General features: G+C 37.2%; 1 protein-coding gene across 2 annotated transcripts in view; it reads left to right on the top strand.

Moving 5' to 3' along the window:
• Positions 1-8,024: 8,024 nt before the first annotated feature.
• The window catches only part of ARHGEF33 (Rho guanine nucleotide exchange factor 33), a 47,434-nt gene continuing 39,535 nt past the window's right edge, over positions 8,025-15,923 (top strand). For both annotated transcript variants that reach the window (XM_058551386.1, XM_058551387.1), the window contains exons 1-2: positions 8,025-8,049; positions 9,631-9,680. In XM_058551386.1, the coding sequence (XP_058407369.1) occupies positions 8,025-8,049; positions 9,631-9,680 (75 nt within the window). The remainder of the gene's footprint in view (positions 8,050-9,630; positions 9,681-15,923) is intronic.

The raw sequence follows: 15,923 nt of genomic DNA, 5'->3' as shown, positions 1-15,923 counted from the left end.
AATAATCCTTCATAGCCTCTGAATTAGTGGTTATATCTCTCTTTTTTTGTCCTACTTTGTATTCTTTCTCTTTCTCTCAATCCCCCTCTCTCTCATCAGACTTGTCAGAACTATTCTCATTTTATCAATCTTTTCAATCTGTTTTTTTCAAATAGCTATCAGAGCCCACATAGGAATTGATACATTTTTAATGACAGTAAAAGTGGTTCCTTATATTATGGTGTTTTGGAATCCTGTTGCATGAAGCAGTTTATTTAAAGATATAGAATAATAGAAAGAATAATGGTCTTAAATGGTGCCACTCCTGTGTAACTTGTTCAGACCTACAGTTTCCTTCCCTATCAAATGGATGGTAACGTGTGCTCTGCCCACTGCACAGCATGGCTGCAATGATCAAGTGATAGAACGTATGTGACAGTGCTTTGAAAACTATGAGGTGTGTACAAACAAGGTCCTGAAATATGTCATGAATTATATGTTGCTTTTAGGCTGTATAGGAAAAACAAACAACCCCTCTCATAGCTTTTTTAAAGCATTTTTCTATATCACAAAGATCATATAGACTCTCCTCTCTGAAAATATTTGCAGGATTTGTTCTGCTGAATTACTTTAGTTTCAGGGGAAAATATTTCCTCATCACCCTCCCCCCCAACATAAAAAGTTCTCATTCTACTAAATTAGAAATGTGCACTAAAGACCCATTCAATAAAGGGCACTGAAATGGAAATTAACTCAAGTCTGCTTTCAATTAATTTCAATTCCCCAAAGTGCCAAACTTTCCTTTTCTGTCACAGCAGTAATTGGAAAGTAATAGGCAATCCTAAGTTTCTATGGTCTTATGCGTGTATGTGTTTGGGGGGTATACATTCTAGGTCAGTCTGGGGGAGGGTCAGGAGATTTTTCAGTATTCTTTAGGCTTCTATGAACTTTAATAATATTATTAATTTTATTATTTGAATTAATTTCATAAAAATCTGGCTATGGCTATAACTTCTTAGGTTAATGTTTCAACATTCCTATTTGTCGATTGCAACAATTTTAGAACCTTTGTTTTTAAGTAGGAGAAACTGATTTTGAAAGGAAATCCTTCCTCAAAAGCTGCCATATGTGAGTCAGACAAGAACAGAGAGACTCTGATTGAAGGATGGAGAGGGGGCCCAGGACCCCACCAGCTTGGTGGCTTTCTGTCTGTCCCCAAGGCAAGCTCAAAAAAGCCTGAAGCCTTCAAAGATTACAGACTTAACCATTGTTCTATATAATGATCAGGCATGGCTTTTCCTCGAAACTTAACGGTATTCTCCCAGGGGTCTCCCAAGGCCCACGTGGGTGTTTTTAGAGGCTAGCATTGCTACTGTAGAGACAGAAAGAAAGGAGGAAGGCTCGGGAGGAGTAGAAGCCATATTAACTTGATGAGAGGAATGTGACAGCATCTGATGGTTATTCAAAGGTAGGCAGTGGTTCAAGGGCTATGAAGGGCAGAGTAAAGAATAACTATTGGGCTCAGAGAGTGAGAGATTTCCATAGAAAATGAAAAGCCAACTACAAGTAAGATCTCAAAGGGAATTTCATAATGTAGTAAGGCTCTTTCCAGAAAAAGTCATACCATTTTTCTATGTTATCCTGTTGTTATTCTCCCTTTAAAATGTGCCTTTCAATATATATTACTCATTAATATGATCATACTCTTCAAACTACTAATTCTCTTCTGGAAACCTAAGCTAAGAAAAAATGTCTTAAATATGGGGGAGAAAAGCTATATTCCTTTTAATTCTTACTAATTATAGTGAAAAACAGAAAACTATCCTAATATTCAGTAATTGGGGAAGGGAAAGAAAACAATGACACATTTCCTCAAACAACTATTTTTCAGTAATTAAATATGATTGTGAAACTATTTGGAGAAAGCCAGGAGTGATAAAAGCACCAGTTCTGAAATCACAGAGACCTGAGTCCCAATTCTGGCACCCTCTGCCATTTCTTATCCATGATCCTAGGTGTAATATTACCTCATTTTCCCAAGCCTCGATATTCTCACCTATAAAATGAGGCTAATGATACATACTCAACAGGATCAGTATGAGGATTCAATTAAATGTGACAATATAAATAAATATGAGGCATAGTGCTTGGCACATAGGAGCTGTTCAATAAATGTTACTTCTCTCTCCAGCATTCCTTATATAGCACACAGAAAGATGCTTATGCTCTATCAACACATTTGTTGACAAACTTAAGGAAATATATAATTTCCAAGAAAATATAAATTACAAAATTAAGTAGAAACCTTGAGTCAACCAATTACTTTTGAAGAAATTGAAAATGGTTACTGATCTGTCTGCCTTTTTAAAGAAAGGCACTAGGGCCAAATGGTTTCATAGCTATGTTCCACTTTCTTTTAAAAAACAGATAATTCCAACTTAATTGAAATTTTTCTAGATTTTAGAAAGAGATTGAAAACTCTAATTCATTTTAAGAAGCTAGCATAAACTTAATGCCAAAAAAAGAATAAAAAGCAATAAACCTTCCACAGATCAAAATCGCTCATGAATACAGATGCAAAATGTCCAAATATTAACAAATAAAATCCATCAGTGTATCAAAAGAACTATATCCTGGGGCTGGCCCAGTGGCATAGTGGTTAAGTTCATTCACTCTGCTTCAGTGGCCCGGGGTTTGTGAGTTCAGACCCTGGGCACGGACCTACACACCGCACATCAAGCCATGCTGTGGTGGTGTCCCACATACAAAATAGAGAAAGATTGGCACAGACATTAGCTCAAGGACAATCATCCTCAAGGAAAAAAGAGGAAAGGTTGGCGACAGATGTTAGCTCAAGGCCAATCTTCCTCACCAAAAAAAGAACTATATCCTATGACCAAGCAGATATTCCAAGAATGTAAGGATGATTCAACATCAAGGAATCAGCATAAGTCATTACAACAATAAATTAAAGGAGAAAAAAGAAATTCTATCAATAGCTGTTAAAAGGTCTAACAAAATATAACATCCATTCCTAATAAGAAATTATTTACGTATGATATAGATTTTTTACCAAAGATAGAAAATGTCATTCTAAATGACTTTAAAGGCATTTACACTAAAATCAGAAAATGGATAATGATGTCCACTGTCACCGTTATTAGTAAACATTATCCTGGAAGCTCTAGCGAATACAATAAGATAGGACAATGAAATAACTGGTATAAATATTTAAAAATAAGGATTAAAAGTCACCCAGAAAACTCAAGAAATGCTCATTTAAAAAAATCTTCCATATTTAATAAAGGAATTCAGTTAAAGTGGCTGAATACAAAATAAATTTACAAAAAATTAGAAAATACAAAAACCAAAATGGAAAAAAATACCATTCACAATAGCAATAAAAAGTATAAGATATTTAAGAATAAATTTCACAAGAAAAGCTTAGGACTTTTTTTTTAATATAATTTTATTTATTTTTTTCCCCCAAAACCCCAGTAGATAGTTGTATGTCATAGCTGTACCTCCTTCTAGTTGCTGTATGTGGGACGCGGCCTCAGCATGGCCGGAGAAGCAGTGCGTTGGTGCGCGCCTGGGATCCAAACCCGGGCCGCCAGCAGCAGAGCGTGCGCGCTTAACCGCTAAGCCACGGGGCTGGCCCTGAAAAGCTTAGGACTTTAAGAAGAAAACTATAAAATCTGATTGAAAGACCTAAAACCAGATCCAGACACATGGAAAGAACTATACTGCTCTTGGAATGCAAGATTCGATATAAGAAAAATGCCAGTTCTTGCAAATTAATATATAAATCTAATGCAATGCCAATGAGAATCCCAATTTTTTTTGGAATGGGTAAAATGATCTTGGAGTTCATTTATTCATATGGAAAAATGTGTCAGGAAAAGGAAATTATATAAAAAAATAATAGTTGACTTGCCTTACCAAATATTTTTAAAACACTGTAGAACATCTATAATATGTGGTTTTGGAATGGAAATAGGCAGATGGATCAGAATGGAAGAGAGAGTACATAGTAGATCTCAGTGTACATGGGAATTTAATACATGACAAAAATGATATTTCAATTTCATGAGGGAAAAGGATGGTTTAAGTAATAACTGGTACAGGTACAAGTGGCTATCCAACTGGAAGATAAGGAAATTGAACACTCCCTCACCCCATATATCAAAACAAATTCCAGATGAATTAAACACTTAAAAATAATAAAAACCCTAGGAGAAAATGTAGGAAAACATATGTATATAAACTTGGGGCTGCAGAGAGATTTTAAACCAACTCAAGAAACCTAGAAACAATTAAGGGAAAATATCTATTTGACTAAATAAATTTTAAAATGTTTCAATAGCAAAAGTTGCCACAAAGTCAAAAGACAAAAAGAAAGATGGGAAAAATATTCATAATTCACATGACAAATAAAGATTTATTATCTATTAAATAAAAGCTCTTACTAATTGATAAGGAAAAGGCAGATGACCCAATAGAAGAATACACAAAGCAGAGGAATAGCTAATTCACATCTAAATGTCCAGTAAGTATCTGTAGAGATGCTCAATAGCACTAGCAATCAGGAGGAGGAGCTGTGAAATAAGACTTGTCACCTATCTGACTGGCAAGAACTAAAAAGTGTAAATATCCAGTACTGGCTAGAATGCAGGACAAAAAGTACTCATGCAATATTCCTGGGGTAAGTGTGAATAATTATAACCTTTGGGGAAAGCAGCCTTACCATATCTATTAAAACCCCACATAAGTAAAAGCACCAATATGTAAGGCTTTATGTACCAAGATGTTTGTTATGGCATTGTTTGCAGTGGCAAAATAATGGAAATAAAGGAAATGCCCATCAATAAAGGAATGATTAACACAGGTCATTAGTACCATAGATATTATGCAGTTATTAAAAATAATTTGTTGGATCTATACCAATTAACTTGGAAAGATTGCCACGATGTATTAAGTGAGAGAGACAAGATGCAGAGAGGTATAGTATGAACCTACAATGACAGCTCCACCCCATATATGTATACTGTGTATGTATGTTTGTATGTGACTGTATGAGGATGGAGAAAGGAATGAAAGAATACCAGCAGATTGTAACGTTGGTTGGACTGGGGAGGAACACTCGTGCCCTCTGCTCAGATGGCCACAATAAAAACAACATGAATAATAATGATCCTTTTTTTTTTTAAGTAAAATGCTTATGCTATAATGTAGGTGAAAAAGTAGATACAAAATTATAGGTAGGCTCCATTAACCATCACATAAAACATTCGAGAGAAAAAAGATTGGCAGACAATACAACCAAATGATCATGATAGTTGTTTAAGTAGAGGCATTATAGTTGTTTTTTCCTCTATAGTTTCCAAATTTTCTCGAATGTAGTTTTGTTGCTTTTGTAGTTAAATAAATAAAATAAAATTTCTAATTTACTTTCTATTAATAACACATATTTTATTACATCTTGAAATCAGTGACTATATGTATATATGTGAGCTTGATGAAATCCTAGCTCTGAAAATGTGTAAGTTTATATTTTAGCTATGATGTATGGAGGATTTTTTTGGTTTGTTTTCAGTTAATTGTAGACTAGATAACTAAATCCCCAAGAATTACTTATCCATAAAAATCTCTTAAAAATATGGCTTTATAGGTTTCAAGATTTTTTTCCCAAATAGTAACAGAAATCATTCCTAACAATAATTTTCAAAGCTATGTGGCTTTGGGCAGGTCACTTCTCTTCTTCTCTCCATGCCTAAGTTACTTCACCTATAAATGAAGAAGGTGGATAAAATAATTTTCTCAGGGCCTTTTTGGCTCTAACATTCTGTGATTTAATTATTTTCATTATGGAATGCATTAGATATCAAATAAATTAACAATTGCTAAGGAGAAGAAAGTTTTCATCTTAGTAAGGCTTATATCAGCTGTGAAAGATATTCAGATAGCTAGGGAAGATGCCCTATCTTAACATAACTTTCAGGCTCACAGGAAAAACGTGCAAGATTCCAAATAGCGTATGGCCTTAACTTTATATCCTTCATGTATAACTGTGTAACTATTGACCAATGCTTTTTCATCCGTATGTATCCTCCCGCCCCTGCCAACATATTATTTTGCTGTACAGACCTCAATATGTGAATGAATTTTTTTGTGTGTGAGGAAGATCGGCCCTGAGCTAACATCTACCAATTCTCCTCTTTTTGCTGAGGAAGACTGGCCCTGGGCTAACATCCATGCCCATCTTCCTCCACTTTATATGGGAGGCCGCCACAGCATGGCTTGACAAGTGGTGTGTTGGTGTGCACCCGGGGTTCCGAACCGGCAAACCACAGGCTGCCGTAGCAGAGTGCGTGCACTTAACCACTTGCGCCACCGGGCCGGCCCCGTGAATGAAAATTTTTAATTCTACTTTCTTGAGGTATAATTTATATAGGATAAAATGCACCCAATTGAAATACACATTTTGATGTGTTTTAACAAATATATGCATCTGGATAACCACTACCACAAGTAGGCAATAGAACATTTCTCTCACCCTAAAAATTCCCTGTGCCTTTTCCCAGTTAAATCCCCACCTCCTGCCCTAGGTAACTACTGATCTGCATTTTGTCACTATAGATTAGATATGTCTTGTCTAGAGCAATGAACAAAGTTTTAACTTGTGTTTTCTCAGTCTTGGATAGTGTTAATATAGTATTTTGATTGTTTCAATCAGGTTTCTTAGTTGCAAGCAACAGAAAACAGCTTTGTCTGATTTAAGCAGCAAAGGAACTTGTTCAAAGAATATAGGAGCTCGTAGAATCGCTGGGAGACTGGTGAACCAAGTTTGGGATTATGCGGCCAGCAACAATGCCCCAAATCATATAGTACAGCTGTTCTGCTGAGGAAAGCACCAAAAGCAGCAGCTTGAGTTACCTAAACTGTCTGTACCACGTCATGGGCACCACCACTACCCTTGCTGCCACTGCTGTCTTAGGAACTCTTTCTATTTCGTAGAAAGTATAGCAAGTATATCTGTCTTAGGAATCCCTCTGCAACTGCTAGTATCTATTGGAGTGGGTGCATCTGAGTGGCATACACTTGGTCATGTGTCCCTCATGCCTTAGCTGCAAGGAAGACTAGGAAAACCTAGCATTTTCAGCCTCTGTAGTGGGAGGCATCTGATCAAGCCTCCTAAGGTAAGGGAATTCCCCAATCATTAGAAAAGATTAAAATTCTAGACGGCTAAAAAGAGGGCCAAGGTCCACAATACTGACAGTTTCTGTTTGTCTGTTACATTGCCTTCTGAATTTGCAGCTTCACGTCTAAAGCTGACCACATTTGATAAGTATCTCCTGGGTGTAAAGGAGTCTACCAGATGCAGAAAGTGGGGACAACATCATCAAGGAATGTATTTTTAGTGAAATAGAATAGAAACAGATGTATTGGCCTTCATACTTAGTCAGGTTTTTTCTTCTTATGATAATTTCCCTAAACCATAACCTGCTGATAAAAATCAATAGGTCTAAATTAATTATAAAAACTACCATAATTTTAACTAATGAATTTCATACTTATTCACAAAATTTTTACCTTTATCTTTTTTTCTTTACTGTGAAATTTTTGTTGTACATTATTGTTTGTCAGTCACCATATAAATGCATCCCTTCACCCCTTGTGCCCATCCCTGACCCCCCTTGCCCCTGGTAACCACCAAACAGTTGTCTCTGTCTGTGGGTTAGTTCATCTTCCACTTATGAGTGAAATCATGCTTTTACCTTTATCTTTTAAGTTAAATATTTACTCAACTTAATATTTTCACTCCTCTGAAATTGCATAAACCTCAAGTTGCCTCTAATATCTGTGTTCGTTTTAATTTTTTTCACTTAACAAATAAAGGAAGTCCAGTTACTTTGCCAGCGCTACCTGCTATCCCTTACTCTTGATTTCAATTGACAGGTCCAGGGAAGAGGGGGTGGCCTGATCCAGGGACGATGAAGATGCAACGTTGAAGAATAAGGTGGAGGAAAGAAGAAACAGGCACCATGGAAAAAACCAAAACAAAACAAGGTTAGATTTTTCCTATGTCTTGCTTTAGGGCTCAGAATTCAAGAAATGTAGGTTTTAGTCTTGTCTTGCCATTGTCTCAAAACATGATAATATGTTGACTTGACTATTCTCATTTTCTTATCATCATATAATGACCGTGAAGAGCATAGACTTGGTGCTGGAGAAATAGGAATTGCTACATATATAATTTGGTCTGAGTACTTTTCTTATTTTTCTTAGCAATAACTCTAGGACTGCCTCAGAACAACCTGCTGAATAAGGCCCAGGTGCAGATTCAACTGATAGACATCCAACACCTTCTAGGCTAGCCTGGAAACATAAGTGCTTTCTCTTTTAATCTTTACCATATAAAATCAACCATATGGAAGTAGGTTCTGTTATCATCTCCAATTTACAGAGAGTCATAGAGAAGTCAGGCTACAACCACGAAGTGTCCAAGTTCGATCTGGGAGCCTGGTCTCTGTTGCCAAGTTCTGGTTCTTGCCATGATACCAAGCTGTTGGGACATAGCATAAAATGGGCTATGTAATCTTTACTCAGGCTTATGTGGGGAGTTTTGGTAATCTCAAACCATCTGGATTTTATAGGGACAGCCCTCAGTGTGTATAAGTTCTGCGCTGAGGTTATGTGTTATTTCTGAACTTAACATACTGAGGCTTGTTCCTCCAAGGAAGAGTTTCCTATACCAGTGTGTCTTAGGAGAACAATATGTACATCCACACGACCAAATCTTTGCAACCAGGGCTTTCGTCTACAAACTGCTTGATTCATACGATGTGACACAACAGAGATGTAGCTAAATGGATGAGCAACAAGCTGCATGTTTTACGTGGATTGCCTCATCTTCACAGCCAAACAACGTAGTTCTGAAAGTACATTCTAGATCAACCTTCTTTCTCCCTAGGTTGTAAATGGTTTTTACGACCTACTACTTCCTTTGTGTTTGCCCTATGTTTCGAAGTCTCTAGTGTTGACAATACTGTTTTCTTTCTGCCTGAATCCTTCCCAGAACCTTTCCATTGACAATTCCCTTTTATCAACCATCTTGCCAAGGAGAATAGCAAGATTCCCTTAGCTGATCTGGGCAGTGACAGGAGGGCAGATTTCAGAAGTTTGGCAATGACTAGAGGCAGGAGAAGTCAGGGATATTTTCCGCAGGCCTCCTGAGAACAATAGAGTGATGACTGACAGGTGCCTGGTGAGCAGCCTTCCTGACTATAGAACTACTCCCTCGGGTAAACTTCAGTCAGTCCCAAGAACGTGAGGGAGACTTTTCACGGGCATTCCCTTCAGGCTAATAAATGATCGTTAATCATTCAGTGTGGTCGAGAAACTTCCCCACCATGGTAGAACATGATTTTCTGCTGCAAGAGTTATATTAGGCAGAGATGGTTTGGTCATTAGGATGTGAATATAAAATCACCTACACCAGTTTATGGTTTATTCTTGTTGAATCATTGGTTTCTTGTTGTGCAGGCACAAATTTAGGATCCTATACATCCCCTTATTCCCTGCGTGTGTCTGAAAAGGATAGAGACAAAATGAGTTGTGTTAATTGAACAAAGCTCTTTCTCCCTACAGGAGAGAATGAACATATCCCGATGAATAACCCTTCCACACAGATTTACCAGGTAAAGACAAATAGATTGTTTTGAATGATCCTGTATGTAATAGTGATGACTGTCTTTTATGTATAAATTTTTTTTAGCACTCACAAATGCTTCCACATATATCATTGCATTTGTTCACTTAACAAGACTGTGAGATAGGCAGGGCAGAGAGCACCATTCACGTTGTACTTTCGAGAAAACTGATTATTCAAGCACAACTTGTCTAGTTTATAAAATACAGCATCACCACTCCTACATCAACTGTGCTTTTCTTGACTATTACCACCATTGCTATGGCCATTACACTGTGCAATAACATTTCCACCAGAGAGATGGAGAGAGCAAGATCTGTTTTTCTTAGTTTCCTATTTTAGCAGGAAGAATTGAGGGTTGAAAGGGGGTTAACATTGCAAGTGTTCAAATATGGTGGATGAAAAAAATTTTTAATTTGTTTTAAACAATGGGAATAATTTAATTTATAAGTAAGATAAAAGTTCTGCAAAACATTATGTAATATGTTTGCAATGAGGAACACATCAGGCTACTTTGGTTCTCTAAATAGTATTTATTTGGCTTATATCTTCCAACTGTAAATTTAAAGTAAATTTCTGTCCTTAAAAATCATGAGAGTTTATCCTGACATTATTTGTAATGTAAAAGCAGCTTGGGCTAGGGAAACCTAAGCTCCTCTCTAGAGTCAAGGCAGTGTCATTTGGAATATACAGAGAAGAAAGAATTGAGAAGGCTTGGTGGGGGTTGGGAGAAAGGGTGATTTCAAAGTTGGCTTAAAGCCAACTTAAAGGTTTTTAGCCCTGGTAACTAGAACAAAGAGTGGTCTCCCAAATAGAAATATAAGAATCCAGAAGAACAGATAGTTTGGATAACAGATGTTATTTAGGTTTGTTGAATTTAAGTGAAAATAACAACTAGTTCCCAGAAATAGCATGCGAGAGATCGTTGCTATGGGCCCAATTAGAGCAAGCCAACACAGGATGCTGAAAAGATTTTTTAATCTTGTTGCTCCTAGACGCAGACCAGCAATGGGGAGGGTGGTTAGAGGAAACAGCCTCATTTCAATTTAATGTGTATTTATTGAGATGTTGCTATGTGCAAAGTCTACTGCTTGGCCTAATGGGAGAGGAAACAGACATTCTCATTGATTTTTAAGAAGTGTCCACAACCTGGAAAACACATACAATAAATAGCTCATACAAGGTAGGCTGTTGGAAGGATTACAACAGAGGCATTGCTAAAATTCTATGGGATATGAGGGAGGGATGAATTAATATTGGCTGGAGGGTTTGAACCAGGCATTTAAGGAAAGTTGATTATTTGGTAAGTGGATATGGGGAAGAGTATTTCGCGCAGAGGGACCAGCTTGAACAAAGGCCTAGAAGCAGGAGTGAGCCTTCACTCATTGCTGATTTGATGTCTCGCTTATCCAAGACCTCCAAGTGCCTTCCCTGCCCGCCTCCCCTTTGTTCACGTCTGACCTGTGTATGGCATTCGAATGAGTGTATCTCTTTAAACTCAGGTATGATTTAAAGTCTATTAAAAATTTTATGTAGGTCACTCCCTGAATGTTGGCTAAATATAGCTGCAGTGGGGGTGGCCTCATTCTCTTATTGTATCACAAATCCAAGTACATCTGTTCACAGTGGAACAAATGAAGCAGTGCAAGTGACGTTGGTCTATATGACCTCTGTGATGCTGTGATTATAACCCCATCCTTGCTTTAAAAGAAAGCTTCCTAAACCCCAGTCTGTTTACTCCAAGCAACGTTTAACCAAAGAAGACGAAGGAGGAGAAGTAAAGAAAGAAGAAGAGGAAGAGGAAGGAGAGAAGCAGGGAGAGGTTAATTATAATAGAATACAATCTATACTAAAAAGGGAGAGCAAAATATGAAATTTGAAGCAAAATATGACATTTCAGCCATTATCTATCTTATTTTATTTTCTTGATATATCCCCATCCCTACCTGACATTATGGTAAATATTAACTTGTTTATTTTTTTATTGTCTGTCTCCTTCCCTAGAATGTAAGCTCCAAGGGCAGGGATTTAGTCCATTTTGCTCTCTGTTGTATTCTCAGCATAAACTACAGTGCCTGGAATATAATACATATTCAATAAATATTAGTTGAATGAATGAAGGAATGAATGAATGAATATCTGCAAGATGTGTATATTGCTTTGAACCAAGGGGTCTGATGCAGTCATTCAGTCTGGTGCCAAATGATGTTTGGACAATTGTCTGGGTCTTTGGGAAAAAAACAGGAAATTCTCACTTCATACCCTAATCAAAATAAACTCTAAAGTGGTTTAAAAGGTTAAATATAAAAATTCAAACCATAAAAGTTTAGAATAAGTGGATATTTATTTTGTCTCTGGATGTGAAATATCTTTCTAAGTGAAAAAGCACTGGAAGAAATCACAAAGGAAAGGGGTAGAGGGTTCATCCACATCACAATTTAAAATTTTCCCAATGTAAAAATATTTTCAACAGATTCAAAGGCAAATAACAAAATTGGAAAAATTCTTACAAAAATATTCCAAAAGTTTAATGATATATAAATAGTTCATAGAAATCAATAAAAAGGAAGCTTCTGAGACGTTAGTAGAATATGGGCAAAGAATATAAACAGACAATTTACCAAAGTAAAATTACAGATGGCTAATAAACAGAAGAAAAGGTTGAAGCTCAAAGAAACTTTAAACAATAAAACAAGGAGTATTATTTTTTGACTATGTAATTAGCAAATAATAAAATAATAATATTTAGTTCTGATGAGTGTGTGTAAATTGGTGGAAACTTTTAGGAAAATCATCAGTTAAAATGCAGTAAAAGTCTTAAAATATTCATACTCCTCGTTGGCTCCCTGTTCTTTGAATGGCCTTGACCTCTTTGGTAAGAGTAAGATACAGTGATCCAAATCAGGGCACAGAAGCCAACGGGAGAATGAGCACTCCCATCTCCCAGTGCCTTCCAGGTAGAATGACTACCAGGACAGGTGAATCAGTGTGGATGCACTGACTAACCCTTGGGTTTGCTGGCTCAGTATACTTATTCCTTTTTATTTGAGCCCAGGTCTATTCCCTTTTTCTCTTGTCCTGTGGCCACTGTACACAGCCCTCTCAAAGTCCATCCCAATCTCTTTTTCCAGAGTCAGATTGCGCTGCTTCACCATTGATTACTTCATTTTGCATATAGATTCTTAAATTATGATTCTATTAACATGAAAAGTCGGGGGGGGGGTTCCCACAATTAAGGCAACAGATGTGGTAACTGCACAATTTAGTCCTAGCTCAACCCTCACACTAATGATTTGAACTCCAACTGTGTTTTTGGCTCACTCATAGCCTTAGGAATGTAAATACTGCAGCTTCCTCCATTTATATTACTTATGTTTCATATATCTTGTCCAAGATATGTTTTTCTAAATACACTAATTTAGAATATTACACATCATACAGTGTGTTTCCAAGAATATGCAACCATATTATTATAACTTTTAAAACCCTCTGGTTAAATATATTTTGCACACTTATTAATTAATTGAATATATTGTTTCCCTCCGATACAGTAGGTTTCCCTTTGGGTCAATTACTACCTAACATCCTTTGACTCATAGTAATTTCATATTTAGGAATTTATCCTAAGGAAATAATATGAAATACATACAAAGCTTTAAACAAAAAGCATTATACATCAGCATTATTCATAATATTGAAAAACTACAAACAACATAAATTTCCAACAAGAGTGAATGGGTAGGTAAACTCTGGCACATCCACAGGATGCGATATTATGTAGCAATTAAAAGTAGACACTTCGAAAAAAATTTTAAGACTATGGGAAATTTTAAGGCTATAAGAATGCTAGGCAAAAAAGGGAGGGTGCAGAATCAAAATGTATCTGTAGTGTGATTCCAAGCATACAAATATCTGTATTTACATGCACAGAACAAAACAGAAAGAAATGTGCCAAAACATTAATGGTTATATTAAAGTAATGAGATTTAGGGGGATTCTCTTTTTTCCTTTTTCTTTTTCTCTGCAATGAAACTAAGTATGTGCCAAAAGGACCTCTAATTGAAAAACTATGGGAACCAGTCCTACAGTAATAGGTTTCAATCGTTAAAACTGCCATTGAAAGTTTTCTAGAATTTGTCAGTCCTATTCGAGCCTCAATCTCTTTTTACTGTCGAGGAATGTCTTCTAACACCAGAGAAGTTAACTCTACTAGGCCTGTGGTGCCTCCAGGGGGGATAAATTTCCAGCACACCAGGCTTCATATCAGCTCCAATAATGCCCTGTAAGAATGACTTTAAGGGCCAACTTCTGCAGGGAGCGTAGAGGAGATTTGAGGAATTTACTCTTGACTGTTCAAATGACTTGCTACCCACTTTATGTTTTAAATCATTGCATTGTTGGGGCTTGATAAGCAGGCCTAAAATTAGGAAGGTGGAAGCTGCAGAAAGACCATGTTTCTTCTGTAGTAACCCTGGTTTAGGGGGAAACCAAAGCAATTACCTTGGCATCCTTGCCATCATGTGTTACTTCAGAACACCTGGGCTTTTGCTCATAAAGAGCCTTTAGTCAGGTGTTGTAGGAATTTGGCACACCGTGTGGAGGTTTCTCAAATCTCGACATGTATGCCTTTGCAGAGTTCTCAAGGCACAGGCTCATTCCCCTGAATTTGCCTCACAGTAGCCTTCTGACCTTAAAAATGGGACAGAAAGGAAGAAGTCTGTGTAAAAAACAAATTGGAACGACTTGCATAATTTATGAACATTTAGTTTGAGGGATCTTTGGTGGAAAACAAATTGGAAGACATTGACTAAAATTCATCTTAAGAAGAGTTAAGAAGCCAAGAAAGTAAAGAAAATAGAGAAACAGAAATTAAGAGCAGGAAATAGGAAGAATTCGGACTCCTCTCCCCTATTTCTTTGAGCCTAAGATGCCCTCTGTGGTACCCTAGGCTTCGAAGTACAAGTCTTCCCTGAACCTGCCTCCAGTGGGAGCCCGCCTCCAGCGGCAGGATGGAGGGATCATAACCTCTCTAGAGCAGCTTCATGAAAAAATCAACGAGATGAGGAACGTGTTCAACTCGCTGGAGAACAAGGTAGACATCCATTTCTAATCCTTGGGGTGGGCTGTGGGCTGCCAAATAAGAAAGCTGAAGAGAGAGCAGAAAAAGATCTTAAGTCCATGTCTTCAGAGTATTTTTAATTCACAAAGCAACGGCCAGTTGGTACTGGAAAACCAGTCTGTAGAAGCTAAAGTTACTAAGAGCCCCAAGCATCTGAAAGGTGAGATGTTGTCTCAGGTTTGTGATTGTGCTCACCACGGCCTGCCCTCCTTGGCTGTTCAGTGGTTGTGAAGCTGTTTATAAAGCAGTAGTGTTACTTCAGTGGCAGATACCCAAGGGGCTCGAAGTCATCTATGGGAAGAAGATGGGCTCATAGCTCTAAATGGTTTCAAAATTCCCAAAGTCCCCATTTAACCTTGCTGTTAGGGAAAACTTTCGATAGTTATTAATTTCTGGAGAGCTGGGGTTCTACAGGTGAGGAAAAGTCCTTTTCCCTAGGACCCTCCTACTGCCTTTTGGCTCCTGGGGAAAACGCCACACATCCACCTCTGGGAGTAGTGATAATGAAACCTATTTCTGTCGGATAGTGGTTCCCTTTTTTTTTCAAGCGGGAAACCTGAGTGAATTTCGGAGCACCTGAAAGAATGTCAGGTTTCCTTCCTTCAGTTTTAAAACTTTCATAAATTTTGCTTTGATATTATGTAGTCATTGATTTTATTTATTTTGCTCACAGCAGATGAATTTCTATAGTGGGAATTACCAGATCAAAAGTAGCTGATCTGGTGATTTAATCCATCATGATTGACTGAATTAGGATATGTGCTGAAACCCATCATAAAGATTCATTAAAATTAAAAATGATTGGAATGAAAAACGTTGCTCACGTTGTTTCCCAGTCTTCCAGCCCCAAACACTTGACAGGTCTTGCTTTTTTCTCAGAATGATCTCTTTCATTCCTCTCATTTCTCCCTACTCTCACCCTCAAAAGAAACCTTTATGGGGCACAGTGGATCACAAAACCCTATATTTTAAAGATGTGGTGTAGGAGACTAAGTCATTTTATATGGGTGGTGCCATTGCAAGCTGGAACCATTTGGACAATCAGATTCCAAAAATGTTTAGAAATACACATTTGAAGGAATTGTAAGGCACCTGGGCTCTAATTTCCATCCC

This window comes from Diceros bicornis, chromosome 12, assembly GCF_020826845.1.
Source record: "Diceros bicornis minor isolate mBicDic1 chromosome 12, mDicBic1.mat.cur, whole genome shotgun sequence".
NCBI lineage: Eukaryota > Metazoa > Chordata > Mammalia > Perissodactyla > Rhinocerotidae > Diceros > Diceros bicornis.
The sequence above is the reverse complement of the archived record's forward strand: the minus strand, read 5'-3'. Positions and strand labels throughout refer to the sequence as shown.